Source organism: Callorhinus ursinus, unplaced genomic scaffold (genome assembly GCF_003265705.2).
Source record: "Callorhinus ursinus isolate GAN/ISIS: 27379988/994484 unplaced genomic scaffold, GSC_fseal_2.0 scaffold10, whole genome shotgun sequence".
In the NCBI taxonomy this organism is placed as follows: Eukaryota; Metazoa; Chordata; class Mammalia; order Carnivora; family Otariidae; genus Callorhinus; species Callorhinus ursinus.
The window spans coordinates 88,566,589-88,584,147 of NW_027397072.1; the positions used below are offsets into that span (position 1 = coordinate 88,566,589).

The window sequence follows — 17,559 nt, forward strand, 5'->3', positions numbered from 1 at the left end:
ACACATTTCTTACAAAATGGAAAAAAATATGTCAGTGCCACAACACAAGAAATCTCGATATCCCAGCCTAATCTGCCCTTTTGTTTTGTTTTTAATAACTTTGTGATTGTAAAAATAACACCAGGCTATTGTTCAAAACAGGGAAATTCAGAAAACTGCAAACAAAGAAACTAAAATCGCCTATAATCCTACCAGTAAATATAAATATGTGTGTAGGAAAAATATGAAATGAAATGTTGTTAGCATATTGTTTTATTTCCTTTATTCTTTTCTATGTATAAATTTACATATATTGTGAACAAATTTGGGATTGTGCTGCATCAGTAAATCATTAAATTGTGAGACTTTTCCAGTAGCATTGTTGCAATAGCCTCAGAGCCCTTGGGCCCTATGGTCTGCTGTCAGCACAGTAGCAGGGGATCCTGCCGCATGCATAGCCGATCTCCCTCTGCTGCTTTAGATCTCCTGTCTCAGAGGAAAGACAAGGCCGCTCCACTGACCCGCGTCACCTCTGACCTTATTTCCACGCACAAGTCTGCTCCAGCCACCCTGGCTTCCTTCTTCCTCCTCAGACTTGCCAGTCCTGCTCCCACCCCAGGGCTTTTGCACTTGCGGTTCTCACTCCCATCACATTTCCCTCAGGTGTCAACAGGTTCCCTCCTTCCGGTGTTCTCTCAGAGAGGCCTTTCCATGCCACCCCCTGTAACCATGCATCCCGCCCCCTCCCAGCACTCCTTTTCTCATATTTCTTTCTCCATATACTTCTCACCATCTGACATATTGAATATCCTTATATATTTATTTGTTTATTGGCTGGGTCTCCATGAAGGCAGTGGTTTTGTTTTTTTCACTGATGTACCTTCAGCGCCAAGCAAAACCCCTGGCATACAGCAGGTATCTAATACGTGTGTGCTCAGTAATCAGATCTTCTGCTTCTGTAGCACCAAACCCAGGTGGTTTGGGGATTCCCCTTTCCCCAGCCAGTCCACCTGGGCATGACTCCGCTGCCTGTTGACCCAGGCTGTTTGGCCTGAAATCGCCATGGCCTGAGCACTGGCTTGAGGCCATGTGCACACAGCACATGCACGCACGCATGCACACGTGTGTTCTTGTTCCTGCCTGTGCCTCCGCCTTACCTTGAAATACTCGTATCACTTTTGGCTCCTGTCCATAACCATTGAAATTAAGTTCCTTCCTCACTTAGCCCAGTCTTTCTCTAATAGATCTTCCATTCGGTTTGCATTTATGAACTCTGAATATTCTTACACCCCTTCTGTTTTTTTTAAATTTTTTTAAAGATTTTATTTTATTTTTTATTTATTTGACAGAGAGAGAGAGACAGCGAGAGGGAACACAAGCAGGGGAGTGGGAAAGGGAGTAGCAGGCTTCCCGCCAAGCAGGGAGCCCGATGCGGGGCTCGATCCCAGGACCCCAGGATCAGGACCTGAGCCGAAGGCAGACGCTTAATGACTGAGCCACCCAGGCACACCCTTACACCCCTTTTGTGACCGTGGAATATATCCCTAAGGAAAGTTCTTTCTGTGTAAAAGCTTCCCCAGCCATGTGTTGCCATGTGCAGCTCACACGTGACAGCCGGTGCCACTGAGTGACTGATTCTGAATGGAGCGGGCTCTCACTGGGAGCTCAGACCTGAGGCTCAGGCCAAGGTCTGGAGGGCGAGCTCCAGCATGCCTACTTCTCTTAGCCGGCGGGTGGGCGTCTGCAAGGCAAGGGGTAAATTTCAGCTCCCAGGGGGGTCGATAAGCGCACAGGTCAAAGCATGGAACCTGCTATTTAGATCATACTGAATGAGTAGATGTTATTGCATACACATGCGCATGTTGGGCTGCATCCGTTCATTGGCTAGGTATTTGTTGAGCATCTACTGCATGCCTGGCACGAAGCTCATTAACTGTCTGTGAAGTGAGATGATTATTTACAAGAGTAAGAAGTAGGCTCTAAATTTCAAAACCCTATCAGCTCTGAGATCTTGCTGGTGTTGTTATAGACCTGAGATCTCGAAAGAGAGACAGAGACCGAGACAGGGACAGAGACAGAGAGGACAAGGGAGGAGATGCGTGCTATCTGCAGGCTCTGTAAGTGGCTGCTGGCCGTTTGTAATTAAGTGGTGAGGAAGTAGCACTTAGAGTGTTCAGGCCACAGCAGAACAATTCAGTGACGGCCTGCTAGTGTTCCACAAACCATGGCCAAGCATTTCTCTGTCCCTCACCACGCTGGGAGCTTGCCGTGGGCAGCATCCCGGGTCTCTTGGCCACATAAGTTCTGTTCACCACCCTCAGGGTTGGTCCCAGAGATGCTCCATGTAGGATGGGGCCTGACTGCAGATGCACAGGCACCCAGGGTCTGTGAGGACAGAGGCCATGAGTGTCTCCCTTGTGGCCTTAAACCTGAGCACAGCTCGTGCATATGTTCAAGGATGTGTGTCGCCAGAGGGGATGAGAAAGGGCTGGATGCATTCAGAGGTAAGAAGTGTTTCCAAAACTGTGTCCTCGGCAGGGAGACTGTGAGGCCCCGGGTGTCTCCAGATAGGCTCTCTGGCTGTTCATTGAGAGCACCAGGCCACAGGCCCAGGCAGCGCACCACGCATTTTTTTAAAAAAGATTTTATTTATTTATTTGAGAGAGACATGGAGAGAGCAGCAGGGGGAGAGGGAGAGGGACAAGCAGACTTTGCGCTGGGCGGGGAGCCCGACACAGGGCTCACTCCCATGATCCCTGAGATCATGACCTAAGCCAAAGTCAGACACTTAACCGAGTGAGTCACCCAGGCGCCCAACCGCACCACACATTTAACCCAAGCAGATGGGGGAAAGAGGACTTTATTTCCTGGCAGGGAAATGTCTCTCTTTTCCCCTTGATGACAATGGCTTTCAGCCTTTTTAGATTGTGACTCAGGATGAGAAATGCATGTTACGTCCTGACCTAGGGTACACACCAGTGTGTATGTGAAACTAAACCAACGTGTCCTGGAACTACTACTTTTACCCTTAGCACATGTGATGCATTCTGTATTTTCTCTTTTAATCTGGTTCATTTTTTAAAAAGTGATGGTCAGGACCCACTAAATTGACAGTTTGAAAAGGACTACTCTTAGCTAGAGATCTTCAAAGTAGGGTGCATGATGGGGCACCTGGGTGGCTCAGTAGATTAAACGTCTGCCTTAGGCTCAGGTCTTGATCCTGGGATTCTGGGATCGAGTCCCGCATCCAGCTCTGTGCTTCGCAGGGAGTCTGCTTTTCCCTCTCCCTCTGCTCCTCCCCACCCCGTTTGTGTTCTCTCTCTCTCTCAAATAAATAAATAAAATCTTTTAAAAAAAACCAAAGCCAAAAACCAAAAAAACCCCACACCAAAATAGGGTGCACAAAGCTCTGTGAGTAAAGAAAGGAAATATTAAAACTTTCTTCAAATTTATTATTTACTTATTTTTTACTTGTAAGTTTCAATTTCTCTTATGTGTGTGTTTTCTGATGTTCATAATAGAGTGGTACACTCAAAATATATGTAATTTACTGGAGCTGTATGCCCCGAAGTGCTTTACTGCTGGGGTAAAGGTTACAGGGCCCTGGACTGGGTCACCCTGCTGGCCTGGCCCTGGGAGCAGCAGTGAAGCTGACACCTGCCTTTTGAATTCTGTACCAGCCACATCTCTGGTTCCCTCCTCCTTTCCCAGCCGCCTAGGACCCGTGACTTCTGTGAGATCGTTTCCTCCGGTGCTGGTCTAAGATGATCAGAAATGCATGTGCAAGCACAGCCCAGGCAGGGCACTCTCCGGGAGTGGGGCACCTCTGCGGGAGGCCATATGTCCCCCTGCTGGGACGGTCTGACCTCTTGCCACCTTCCAAGCAGAGAGATGTCCCCTCGGGGGTTCTTACAGAAAATAGAGAATAAACCGTGCCTTTGTGTTCCTCTCCTTGTGGGAAAACAACCATTTTTTTTTTCCTTCTAAGTTTTATCTTCAGGCAAAATTATGACAGGGTCCTTATACTCATCTCAAAACTTCCAATCAATTGTCCCTTTGCTTACAAGACACACCCTGCTAAGGTGCTAATCATAACTCTTTGCTGCTTATGAGCCTTTTTCTGAGTTTCACACATTCTTACAAATGAGTGAAGTTTTGTTTGCTTATTTTAATTTGTATCAGACTCTTTTTGGAATCTTCCTTTCTGGGGGTTTTGATACTGCACTGAGAGTGTGATTGCTGGCACAGGCAGGGAACACAACCCGCTGTGAAGAGGCTGAATTCAAAGCAAGGGCTGTCTCATTTCCCGTGGTAATTGGGGCGAGTGCCCGAGAAGGAAGGGGCGACAACTTCAAGCAGAGACTGAGGGACAGGAAGTGCGGTGTGTAGTTTCTGATTGCTGTGGAGGGACCCACTCCCCAAGGAGGGACATACTGCCCTTCTGTCTCAGGGCAGGAGCCGCCAGCGCCGCGGAGGTGTGTGAAACAGCCCCGCTCTACAAGCTTGTCCAGGGACTGGGCCAGTGGTGCAGTCCACCCCTCGTGGGAAGTGCCCTGGCGTCCGACAGAGTTGGGGCTTTGTCCAGTCTGCGATAATGGGATGTTGAAACGAGTACCATTCCCTACCCCGCACATTAATTCTTAGGATCATCTCATCCAAAATCCTTGCCTGCCCTCAGTCTTTGTACGTAAGATTAAGCAATTCTCTGTGCATTTCAGGTCTACACCTTTGTCTTGATTGCTGGGTATTTCTTGTTTTAAACCTCAATTATCTGAATAATTGCTTCAGTTCACCAGCCCACTTTGGCCACTCACCTGTCCAATCCAGTCGCCTTGAGAAGGGAATGCAGGGAGAACAGAATGGAAGAGAAGTAGCGGCCCTGCGCTGGGTGGGTGTGGGAGAGCCAGGGATGAGGGCTTCCATTACACCAGTACGTGCCCACCACCTCACACAATGTTTAGTTCTGAGATGGGACCCCTTCAGAGATAAGAAAGCCTCTCCCATAGCAGGTGCACAACAAATATTTGTTACAGAGTGGGAGAATGTCAGCCCAGAGGGTTAGCATGTGATATTACAAATGTCTAGAGTTTGACATTCCAGTTAAAAAAAAAAAAAAAAAGTTTGGCATTGTTAACAGGCCCGTGAGGTCACCACCCATTTAAAATGAAAAGGAAAGGAACAGAAATAGCCTCCCACCCTTGGTAACTGCAACTGGGGTTCTTCCCAGGGTAAGCATGATGTAATGTTCATGCTCCCCAAAAAGGTCTGGTTTTTAAAGGCCCATGTTTGAATCTCTCATATGAACCCAACCCCCTCTAACTGCCAAAGGCAAAGATATACCTCAGTGACTATAATAATTTTTTAACCCAAAGATGGAGCAAGATCAGAAAAGCATCCCCACACTCTGCAGCAAAAAGTGAATGATGGTAGACCCAGTGAGCCATGGTAGAAAGGGTGTGAGCAGTCGCCATTGTGCCACTTGTTAACTGTGTGATGTGGAACAAGACGCTTACACTTTACCTCTGAGCCTCAGTTTTCTCCTCTGTAAAATGTCCGTGTTGACCTTGGATGGTCGATATAAGGGTCAGACAAGCCTGGTGGTGATGAAGGTGGGTCTCTGTTGTGCTTGGCTGATGGTCGTCACCAGGCCACTTGCTTTGACCTGCTCAGTCAGTGGTCGAGAACCCTCATTTTGGGAGCCTTTCTCATCGAAGGCCCGAGCTGTGTTCCAGATACAGCCTTCAAGGAGGAGGGTGAGGGGTGTCAGAGCTGAAAGTAAATCATTCTGTTCTCACTCGCCCCTGCTGATGATCTAGTCTCGTAAAGAAGGGAGTGTTTTACAAATAAGAGGCACAGATCAAAATGCAGTCAGCCATCTGTGCCTGCCCACTCGGTGAAGTGGGAGGCTCCTGAGATTTTTCCTGACAAAAATTTGAGGCAGGGGGCGCACCTGGGTGGCTCAGTCGTTAAGCGTCTGTCTTTGGTTCAGGTCATGGTCCCAGGGTCCTGGGATCGAGTCCCTCATCAGACTCCCTGCTCAGCGGGGAACCTGCTTCTCCCTCTCCCACTCCCCCTGCTTGTGTTCCCTCTCTCGCTGTGTCTCTGTCAAATAAGTAAATGAAATCTTAAAAAAAAGTTTGAGGCAGGTAAAGGCCACTCTTCATCCACTCCTGAGTTTGTGAAGCTCTCCGGAATAATAGGTCAACTACCAGGCATTGTGACCTGTGCTCTACTGAGCCCACCAGGGGTTGGAGCTGTGCATTAAAGGCAAATGCCAAGCAAAAGCTGCTGTCTCTGGTCCTGTGGGTATTCTTTGGCAAGAACATCTCCTTGTGAAGCCGAGGTTGCAAAGCCGTCCATGTTCTAGTCAAAGAGGGTCTGGCTCGAGCAATAGCGGTATCTCCTGGGAGTTTGTAGACATGAAGAAACTTGGGTGCCATCCCAGACCTACTGAGCCAAAATCTGCATCTTTACAAAGCTCCCTAAGTAGTTCACTCCACAGGGAAGTATAAGCTTTATTCGAGCAGCCCCTGTCGTTCACCTCAGCACCCCCGGCACCTAGAGCAGAGCCTGGGACATGGCAGGTGCTCAGCAAGTATTTGCTGTACATGTGTATCTGTTGGTTGCCTTAATTTTAAGTTGACACCTGGCTTCCAGTATGCTCCCCTCTTTGGCTTCCTGGATTTCCCAGAAACGGAAGACGTACTTCCCTCCCTCCGGTCTCAGTCATCAGCCCATCGCTCCAGGGTGCAGCTGTGCTGAGGCTGTACTTCCTACCTCAGGGTTAGGATGGAGGGGCTTCCCTGTTATTTTGCTTGAGAACTGCAGGGCACCCCTCAACACATTGTCCTTTCTTGCATGTTACATCTGATATCAGCCTGTATGCCTGGTTTTCCAATCTTATTCTTTCTTTAAAAATTCCCTCCCACAGGGCACCTGGGTGGCTCAGTTGGTTAAGCGACTGCCTTCGGCTCAGGTCATGATCCTGGAGTCCCGGGATCGAGTCCTGCATCAGGCTCCCTGCTCAGCGGGGAGTCTGCTTCTCCCTCTGACCCTCCTCCCTCTCATGCTCTCTGTCATTCTCTCTCTCTCAAATAAATAAATAAAATATTTTTTAAAAAAAAATCCCTCCCACATTACCTTCAGTTTAAAGTCCTCTTGACCAGAACTGGTGATTTCTGGGTAACCGTGCTCTGCCCAGGCCCCCAGCTCTGGCACTTTCCTGGGCCAAGTGTCCAAATCCCTTGCTAGCCTCAAGCTCACCAAGGGGGCCTCAGGGCCCATGTGAGCCTGCGGGTGAGAGTCTTCTTTATTTAACCTGGTCCCCAAATTCACATGCAGCTACGACGCCACCAGTAAATCTAAGAGGACTTCATATGGAACTGTTTGAACAACGGAAAGAAGAAACCCTTCACGTCTTCCATTTCCAGTTGTTTCTGTGGCTGGAGGGAAGAGTGGTGTGGAGGAAGATCACATCTGAGCTGATGAAGTTGGCGAGGCAGAGTCCTGGGAAGAGGGTCCGGAGCCAGGGGCAGACACACAGTCCCTGACGGACCGTGACTGACCAGTTCCGTCCCGCCTGCCACACCGGACCCGAGGAAGAGGAAATGTGTGTGGCGGTTGAGTGTTTGGATTTTGGGCTGGCTGTGGCAGAGGGCCTCCTGCAGAGTGGGAGGGAGCAGGCCAGTGACTGTCCTCGGGATCCATGAACAAACCCAGCAAGACTTTTACATGTTGGTGCCACTACTTTGCTTCCATTTTGTATGGAAGTTGGAAATGTCTTCTATTGCCATCCAAAAACAGTCAAAATGGGAGTTATTGGGTGCACTGGTTAATCACCAGTTGTGGGGGGGGGTCTATGCCTAGGTGTTCCTATCTCTGTGGGGTGGAGAAACAGATTGGGTGACCAGCCACATTCAGAGGGAGAAGCCGAACTCTTTCATTGCCCGACAAGCATCTTGGTGGGGAGCAGGGAGCATCCTGGGGCAGAATGCCAGGAAGCACTCATTCTCCCCACCACATACCACCCTTCACAACTGGCAGTCAGCAGCCACTCACGGAATGTTCTAGCATTCTGCCTGTGGGGGGAACAAGAGGGCTGACTTCAACGTTCCCTGCCTTCTCGGCCCTCCCCCCAGGACCCCAAGGCTAACTGGCCAGGCTCCCTCAGGCCAATGAGGCGGGGCTGCAGCCTGCTCAAGGGAGAGCAGAGCCATCTGGTTTCCTGCAGTGTGGACGGCTGCAGGCAGGCAAGCCGACACTGCCCCCATTTGGAGTATGAGGAAATGGGTAGTCGTAGCTGCACCTGAGGGGTGTGAGTCAGGAGCTGCTGTCTCCGGCAGATGCCGGTGGGTGAGGATGTCCTGTAGTCATGGGCCATGTGGACTGGGATGGCACTGGTGGCACCAGCTGCCAGGCCCAGTCCTGAGCATCATGCAACGTGGCTAATCAAAGCTTGCTGGGAAGTTGATGGCAGCTCCCCGCAACACTGAGTGTCACCTCAGGGACCCAGCCACAGAGTTGCAGCAATCAGCATGGATTCGGCAGGCCCATGGTCTGTTTGGGGCCAAGAGGCTGCTCAAAGCCTGGACCGGGCTGTCCAGCCAAGGGTGGCAAATCACTGGCTAATCCCATGTATACACAGCTCCAACAAGAAGCTGCTTGTCACAAAGCAAAGGTTCAGTAAAGAAGATAAAACTGAACTGCCTCTCTGTTGGGAGGGTCTTTCCTTGGTATGTCCCTTGCCTCCTGCAGAGATGTCAGGGACTCTAAGGCCACTGATGGACGTGAGGAGAGTCACCCCTTGGAAGTAGCCCTCCTGACTCCTGCAGCTTGCTGAGACACCGATCTTTCATGGACATTCATTGGCCTTCCCTCTCAGTGCCCACTGTGGGCATGGGGGAGAAAGGTGGGCTGCCCCCACACTCCGGTCTCCATCAAGGAGGAGGCAGCATGGTTGGCCGTGAGCAGCCTGCCGGGGAGCTGTGTGGAGGACTGAGCGGTGTGGGGTGAGCCGCGCGCCAGGTGGTGAGCAGGGGATGGCCAGGGCAGCTGCGGTGGGGCCCGTGGCCGCTCTAGCAGTGGCTCAGATCAGGGCTCCGTGTGTTCCGGAAGTGCATACGCCCCTGCTCTGTCGGTGCCTCATACTCCAGGTCGGCTGCTTTGGGGAAGAGCAGAGTTGTTTCCGCCCAGCCTTGGGCACTGTTGGTGTCATCATGTCTGTGTAATAATGTTCCACATGGAGGCACATGGCAGAAAGTACGGAGTCTGTGCTCCGATGCCTGTAAATGAAAGGCGTTGTCCCTGTTGCTTCCTGCTTCTCTGTGTTCCTCTTGGCCCTGCGGCATGGGTGCCGAACACTAGGCTCCAGGAGGCCAGCCCTGGGGTGTTCGGAGCACCCCACGGAGGGCCATGGGAGGAAACAGCCGCTGGTCTTCTTGCAAGCTAGCACTACTGAGGAAGCAACGGAATAAAGTCATAAAATAGAGCAAAACAGCTGAGCCTGGTTGGAAGAAACGTTTCAAAGGCAATAATCCTGGATTTAGATCACACATTTTGGGGCCCACAGTGAGTTTTTCAAAACCTCCCTCTGAAAGGCAGGTATTTGTAATGGAAATGGTGACAGCGCTCGGCGGCCTCGCCTGGGCTGTGTGTGGGCAGCTGGACAGCCAGCACCGCTGCGCGTCTGATCCACCCGGCATTGTGCGGATGAAGCCTCCCCCGCTCTCACGGCTTAAAATCAGAGGGGCCCTTTTTTATTATTATTTTCATTAAGTCACCAAGATGCTACCAGCTGCAAGCCCTAGTAGTGTATGCTGTGTGAGAACCTGGGGTTTTTCCTCTGCCGTCCCAGGCCTGAGGGACATTTCCTAATCCAGACTCCCCTGCAGGTGGGGACGAGGCCTTTCCTGGCTTGCCCCGCCCCAGCTCCAACCCCCATTCCCCCACTCAGCTGAGGACATGGGTGTGGCTCCCGCACCAGGTGACCTGCCCATCCACAGCTGGCTCCCGCTTCCAGGAGTGCTTCAAACTGCCTGCAGGGGTCTCTGCCAACTCACCCCTTCCCTAAACCGGCACCTAGGACTGTGCCTTGCCCTCAGCCCTGAGCTCTGGGCACTCCAGGGTCTGTGCTTTGGCTTCCTCTCTGCCCCCAGCTGGTTTGCAGGTGTGCGCACATCCCAGGAGGGCCCGGAGTTCTGCCTTCTCCCCTGATCACCTCAGGCAGGGGGCTCTGCCAGCAGCCGAGGACTCTCCCTCTGAAGCGGCCGAGGTGCGGGGAAGGCTGCGTTCTGCCGGTGCGTGGGGTGCCGTCCACATCTGGGATGCATCCATGCTTCTTGCTCAGCAGGTTGAACGGTCCCCGCCAGGGGACAGAAAGGGCATTCTGGTCACGTGCCTTGCTTTTTCCTGCCAGCGTGGCCAGAACTGTGCCAGGCAGGCCAGAGCCTGTCACCGTGGTGAGTGTGGGCCCACGGCTGGGCATTCCTGCCGCCTCTCCCTCTGTCCCATACCCTCTGCCGGTCTGCACCTCACACCCCAGAAACGGGCACCCTGGGAAAGGAATGGGGCTACCCTGGGGCAGACGAAAACAGCTGCCCTGGAGACCATTTCAGTAAAATCTACAGATGTCACTGCAGCCTCTGCTGTGTCTGGGCCTGGCGCCATTCACAGGGCAGCCCCGTGGGGAAGACCTGTGGGACCGTGAACACATTGTCGGGTTTAACGGGGGACGCAGGCTGTGAACACGGGGAGCAGGCTGGGGCCTGTGACCTCTATTTAACGAGGCCTTCCTTTGCTTTTTTCACCTAGCTCAATGACTCAGCCAAGCAGCTCATTGAGATGGACAAGCCATGCCCAGCGGCTGCGTCTGGCTGCCACGCCCCCTTGCCCTCCGACCCTGGCGCGGCGGCCAGTGTGGCCCCAGGACCCGCATTAAGCAGCACAGGGGCGGTCAGTGCCTTTCAGCGGCGTGTGGACAGCAAGAAGAATGCCAAGAAGCGCCACTCCTTCACCGCGCTCAGTGTGACACACAAGTCCTCCCAAGCCACAAGCCACAGGCACTCCATGGAAATCAGCGCTCCGGTTTTGATCAGCTCCAGCGATCCCCGGGCTGCAGCCAGAATCGCAGACCTGGCTCATCTGTCCTGCAGTGCTCCCGCCCAGGTAACGTCCTCGGGGTGTGGACAGGGAGGCCTCTGGGAGCCCCATCCTCAACTGTGCATTCAGCATCCCGTCCCCAAACTTACATGAGGAAGGCCATGGGGCAGCCCTTCGGGGCCACCGTGACTTCCTTCTCCCTGCCTGGGCTCAGGGACCCCCTAAGCCTTGGTCTTGTCACTGCCAGAGTAAACATGTGAGTGGTACTCGGTGTTCAAAGGTATCTAAGTGTGTGTGAGGTGCTTCTCAATGGCCCATGACACAGCCTTCGAGTAACATTGGCTCTTACTCGAAAAGTTCTCCTTCCTCAGTGTGCGTTCAGTGCATCAGATCGTGTCTTACAGAAAGTCTGGGTTTAGTTTGTTTTTAGCACCAGTATGTTTTTAGCATCTCTTAACACTTGCTAATCTTGTGTCCTTTCAACAAGAGCTCAGAACCAGAATGAACTTGTTTGGGACTTTGATTATTATTTTTACAGATACCTTCTATTTCTAGACACAGCACTGGTTCCATTCTACTAGGAAGATAAAGGAAAGGGGAGGGGCCTTATTCTCAGTCCAGCAGCCAAAGGTGGCCCCGGAGCTCCCAGGCCAGTATGTGCTCCACAGCCCTCATACTATGTCCTGTAATTCATGGGTAACAAGTCCAAGGCTCAGGCTTCCCCAGGGTTCACTGGAGGTTCTGAATGGACATTAGCAGAGCTCTCTCGCTCTTTCCTCCTGCCCCACAATGTGGGCTCCCGCGTGCAGGGTCTCATGTTCTCTCGGCCCCTCCCTGTCCTCACCTGCTTTCAGCCCTCCTGTCCACTGCTCCTGAGTTAATGAAACAAAGGCAAAGTTCCCAGGCTCTGCAGTCTGGGTCAACTGTAGACAGGCCCTAGCATAGGAAAGGAACAGATTTTTTTTTTTTTAATTTGTGCCCGACTTTGTTCCACAAGGACTTAAGTGCTGAATTAGTTTATTGCTAGAGAGGACTGGGACCCTGGGTCCCATTTTCTAGCAGTTTTACACTTGAAGTGAAAATTGTGGCCAGGCTCTAGACTTTTGGGAGGGTCATTGAAAAGGGTGAGAGGTCAAGCAAAGCAGGTTTCACCTATCTCCCATCCCAAATTAACTTCATTATTGGGACACATAAGAGGTGGCACAAGGGCGAGCTGCCACACGCTATGACCTGCAGGCACCAGCATGCTGCCCGCGGTCAGATGCACCCAGAGACCAACCCCTGGCTCTGCCACCCACCGGCCGCTTTCCTGGCTTGGCACGGCTTTGTGGGCCTCACACGTCACACTGGGATGCCCATCCCCTGGGCCACATGAAGACCACCCGGCGCTGCTGCCTTGGGCCAGGTGCAGGTCTTGGAGGTGGCCACAGTGCCGTGTTGATCCTCCTTCCCGCCATGCCAGGCATGCTGGGAGGGGACCTAGTCCCAGAGTTCTGTGCTTGGGGAGACAGACTTGGGCTTTGTGATCCTGAACCTGGAGAAATGCAGCATCATTGCAGGCATGCCTCCATTCACAAACGTGGGACTCCGTGTGCCAAGCTGACCTCAAGGGATGGGCTCCAGGCTGGCAGAGCAGGAGCGCCTGGGCTTCTTGGTGCCCAGGGCATGTGTGGAGCAATGCTGGCCCTAGCAGATGTGCCATCAGCACCCCCCGCCAGACCCCTCCAGACTCAATATGTGCACCCAGGCTGTGGCACAGACTGTCTTCACTGACACGGTGGACTCTTAGCCCCTGTCAGATGAACAAAACCGGTCATCATGAGCACAGGCCAGTTCTGCCTGCATGTGTGCAGCCCTGACCTGCATACCCACGGCTTCTCGGGCTACAGGAGCAGAGGTGTTAGCACTTTCGGTCAGGGGTCCCGGCTCGTTTTCTTCTGGAGAACAAGGACAGCTGTTGTCACTGGCAGTTACTGAAGCCTGGTTGAACACTGTATGGTGTTGTATAGGAAGTTCGTAGCAGTGGGCCTGTGGGCTCTGGAAGAGCAGCTCACTGGATGCAGACGGGGCGGCTGGGCCCGTGTCCCTGCTTGCAGCCAGGCCTTGGGTGAGCAGCTCCAACTGTGTCCGTCTGCAAGACAGGCTCTGATGGTGACAGGCACCTTATATGGAGGAGATCAGATTGGAAAGGGCCACCCAGTGTGAGATGATCATGCTGCTCTTTGTTTAATTGACTTGATTCTAAAGCCCTGTGGAGGAAGATGAACCAAATGCAAACCAAACACACACACACACACACACACACACACACACACACACACACACACACAACACACCAGTGAGGTGATATGCTCTGGGGGTGTGAGATGCATGGACAAGAGAGCCCCTCAGCTGAGTTGGAGCTCATCACCATCACTGACTCTTCTCGCTCTCCTTTGTGTTCCTTTTTAAAGTGGAAAAGAAGTGTGGGGGCTGCGGTTTCTATAGAAATGGCTCTAAAACACAGTAGCTGTTTCCCTGCTTCTCAGACCGAATGCAGTGAGCTCCATTAAGCCTGAAGCCGCGGGGTCCCTGCAGAGCACAGTGAGGGGAGCACGCTGTCCCTGGAATGGCATCCAGGGTGTGTGCCGTCGATGGCTCGCTCTCACGGCCCCTGGAAGCGCTGCTCCATCCTCATCTCCTCCCCTCCACTGATCTCACCTCCCTCATCTGGGCTTCTTGGATAATCCCACCATCAGGAGAGCCAGTAGGTTGAATTATTTTCATGCGCACATGAGGAAACTGAGGCCCAGAGGGTGTAAGTAATGTCTCAGTGCTGTGCTCATCTGAGAGTCCGCCCTGCACCCCATCAAGACTAGCATGGACAAGGGTCCAGGTTATGGACGTCACTTAACCCCTCAGCTTCAGCTTCCTCTTCTGTAAACATACAGGGCTGACCTCAGACCTGGAGCGGTGAAGAAAGAACATGGCAGCCAGGCCCTGCAGAGAGTGGCTGGTGCTCTGTAGAGGCTGCCCATCTCTCTCCTTCCCTTTTTCTTTTAGTCTGGGACCTGGTGACGTGCAGGCTAGGGCAGTGTCTCACAGGGAGCGCTGGGCTCCTCTGCACACTGGCTGTGCACCTTAGGGCTGTTGCTGAACCTCTCTGAGCTAGGAGAGCTGCCATTAACAGCCGGGTGCAACACTGCCTGGTACCTCTCGACCCTAGAAACGCTCTCCCATCTCTTTTCCCAGAGGCTCAGTTTTCTCGTCTGTTCTATGGAGCACCTGTGCAGTTGCTGGGAGGGTGAAATGTGAGCCCAGGCTGGCCTCTTCTCAGTTGGCTGTTCTCTCTGGTGTCAGGGAATGAGGGAGCGAATCACCAGCCCCAGCGTGTCAGATACGACACCCGGGGCCCCGGGCCTAGTATATTCTGGCCACTGCTCTGCTCCCAGATTCTCCCTGTGCAGTGCACTGCGCTGGCTCCTGTGGTGCTGGAAGGCCACAGGTAGATGAGGGGGTGGGTGGCACAGACGCTGCCTGCAGCCACACCTCACCTCCCGTCAAGGAAGCCAGAGCTCCATGAGCATCCCTGTGAGCCCGCGTCCGCTCCTGACTGTTAGCCGCTCACTGGTCTGTCCCCAGTAATGACCAGGCCAGGCCGTGTGTGGTCCCTGGCCTCAGGCACCCACCAGGGAAATCCAAGGACCCTGCCCAGAATCCAGTGCAGTAAGTTCCAGCCTCGGCAGCATGTCACTGCTACCTGGAGGTTGGAACATCCCCCCTGCACAGCTCTGGCCCCATAACGCCAAGGTAGCTGGTCTGGGATGGGGCCTGGGTCTGGGGCCTTGAGAGCCTCCCGGCCCGCTGTGTGGAGCAAGAAGTGCCAGTACCTCAGACACCAGCTGCTGCCCTTCCCTCACACTCCAGGTTGTACCACAGGCCAGGCCTAGACCTGGGCCCTGAGTCCACGTAGGGTGACCAGTCTCCTGTCCCACCTGGCACTGAGGGATTCCCGGGGTACAGGGGACTCAAGTACTAAAAATGGGACAGTTTGGGCACAGCGGGACAGTTGGTCATCCCAGAACATTTCTGGGATGGTGTGTGGAGCTTTGTACAGAAATGTAATGTGGTCCTCTTTGTACAGGACCAGTGCCAGGTACCAGAGGCCCAGAATTAGGGAACGCCCGGTCCCTGCTCCCAGGGCAAAGGGGGGGGGGATGTGAAGGGGACGTAGGGCATTGCTGCAGGACAGCGCTATGGATCCTGGCTGCCTGGTTCCTATTTGGTGTGTGTCATGCCACCAGGGGAGGCTTTTAAAACCTTCCAGCCCCAGGGCCCAGCCCATCAGCAAAACCCAAGTCAGAGAGGGAGGGCAGGCACGCTGTATTAGCCAGGCCCATGTGCAGGGATGCTGTGTAACAGTCAGCGGGCCCTGGGAGCCACACTGGGCCCCCAATCCAGGTGGGCTCAGGTCTGCTCCCACCTGCTGCCTCATTCTGATGCGCTGGCCAGAGAGGCAGTGGCTCCCTGAGGCTTGAGGTACTTGCCTCCCCTCTCAAAGCCGAGACTTGGGCCCGGCGTGCTGTCACAGCAACAGGCAGGTGTGTGTCCTCCTGTGCTGGGGGGAGAGAGGGCCAGAAAAGGGGTCCTGTCACCACTGGAGCTCTTTAGAGCTCTCCAGATGAGTCAGCTGTGCAGCCAGGACACTGTGCTGGGCCCGAGGCTGGCCAACTGCACCCAGTGGGGCTGTTTTCCCTATGGCTCTGGCACTAAGGACAATTTGCATGTTTTTAAGGGTTGTTTTCTAAAAGGAAGAAAAGAAGATGGCTAGGGAAGGGACAGGAAGAAACAACACAGAGCTGAAGTATGCACTCTCCGGCCCTTTACAAGAAGAGGCCTGTGGCTGAGGCTCTTTTGATGCTGGCCCTGACAGGCAGAAGGGGCCACGAGGAAAAGAAAAGGAGAAACCTGTAGTCGTGTAGGCTTAGCCCAGGCCCGGAGCAGGGCGTCCGCCAGCTGAACAGGAAGAAGGTTTTGATTTTGGCCTGAAGTTCAAAGGCACTAACTCCATGTCCTTCCCTGGTCTGGAGCTTGCCAGGAGGGTGGGGAACCTGGGAGGTTCTGGAATCCGTGCACCATTCTCACCATGGTGTGTGCTTTTGGACACAGCCTTCTCATGAGGTTTCAGTGCACCATGTGGGAACCCGCAGGCTCTAGAATCAGCCCCGGGATTAGTTCTGGATGAGCCAGGGGCATAGGCATGAGGCGCAGCAAGCAGGAACCGGAAGGAAGGTGGCCAGGCGGGTGCCCCTGCCCGGCTCTGCTGTCCCTCCTGGAGGTGCACAGCCAGGCCGTGGCCATGGCGGGGCAGGTGCAAGGGAGTCGGCCCTTCTCCCTCCTGCTTGTTTTCTCTCAGTACTGCCGTTGGAGGCCTTTCTTACTCTCATTTTTGTCATTATTATTACTAGTAGTGTGTTTATTTCTTCCTGCCTTCAATCATCCAAGACCGCTGTGGTTAATTCCTATTGAGGAAATGTGGGCAAAAACTCATCGTGGGACCTTGCATAGAATGGATGGCCCCCTGCCACAAATGCTTCCTCTGGACCCCAAACAAGAGAATGACCTAAATAACGAGCCCATAGGCCTCAGATTCCCAGACTGACCTGTGGAATAAGTATGGCAAAACTGTCCAGGGAAGGAGCGTGGCTGTCTCCTCCAAATTCCACTCATTTCCTCCCTCTCCTGGGAACATGCTTCTCCCTTCTCACAGTGGACACACTCAGCTCTGCAGTCCCAACGGCTACCTCCTCCCCTGCTGCCCACCCCCAGCCTGGCCAAGGCCACCAGCGGGTCCTGGTGTCCCTGCTCCATGTCCTCCTTCTTGACATCCAGCAGCTTTGGATGCTGTGGGCAAGACTCCCCACCTGAGCCTCTCCTCCCTTTGCTTCTGGGACCCTTCTCCAGGTTCTGAGCACTTCTCTTGCCCCAGCACTAGACCCTCTTCCTCCAGGTCCCACGTGAACATCAGGGCTCCCCTGGCCTTTTCTTTCTGTTGTACGCCTGCCCCCAGGGTTCTCATCTAACCAACAGCTGAACCCTAAACTGTCTACACTCTTGCCTGCCCACACCTTACTGAGCTATCCATTCTTTCCTCCTGCTGCCTGACAGCTTTCCCTGGAGATGTACCCTATTTCAATCCATGTCTGTCCTCAAACCTCCTTCCTCTTCTTCATTCCATCTTACCCAAATTCCCAAAGCTAAGACCCTTATCTTCCCAACTCTGCTCTCCCCGTCACCTCTGCCATCCAACCAGGTGTCAGCTCTAGTCCCCAAGCATTTCTCCCGTGTCATTAGTCAGGATGAGGCAGATCATCCTCTGTCACAAACAGCTCCTAACACCATTACGGCTGAACACAGGGAGTGTTCCTCACGTGCTGCTGCCGTGGGTCAGGCGGCCCTCCTGAATGGCGTGCTCATGGTATCCGGCCTCCCTCCTCTTGTAAC

The 17,559-nt window shown here is 53.3% G+C and overlaps 1 protein-coding gene across 3 annotated transcripts in view; it reads left to right on the forward strand.

The window, feature by feature from the left end:
* Positions 1–17,559, forward strand: part of SH3RF3 (SH3 domain containing ring finger 3) — a 361,498-nt gene that overhangs the window by 242,413 nt on the left and 101,526 nt on the right. For all 3 annotated transcript variants that reach the window (XM_025869126.2, XM_073897932.1, XM_073897934.1), the window contains exon 4: positions 10,789–11,142. In XM_025869126.2, coding sequence (XP_025724911.1) covers positions 10,789–11,142 — 354 coding nt within the window. The remainder of the gene's footprint in view (positions 1–10,788; positions 11,143–17,559) is intronic.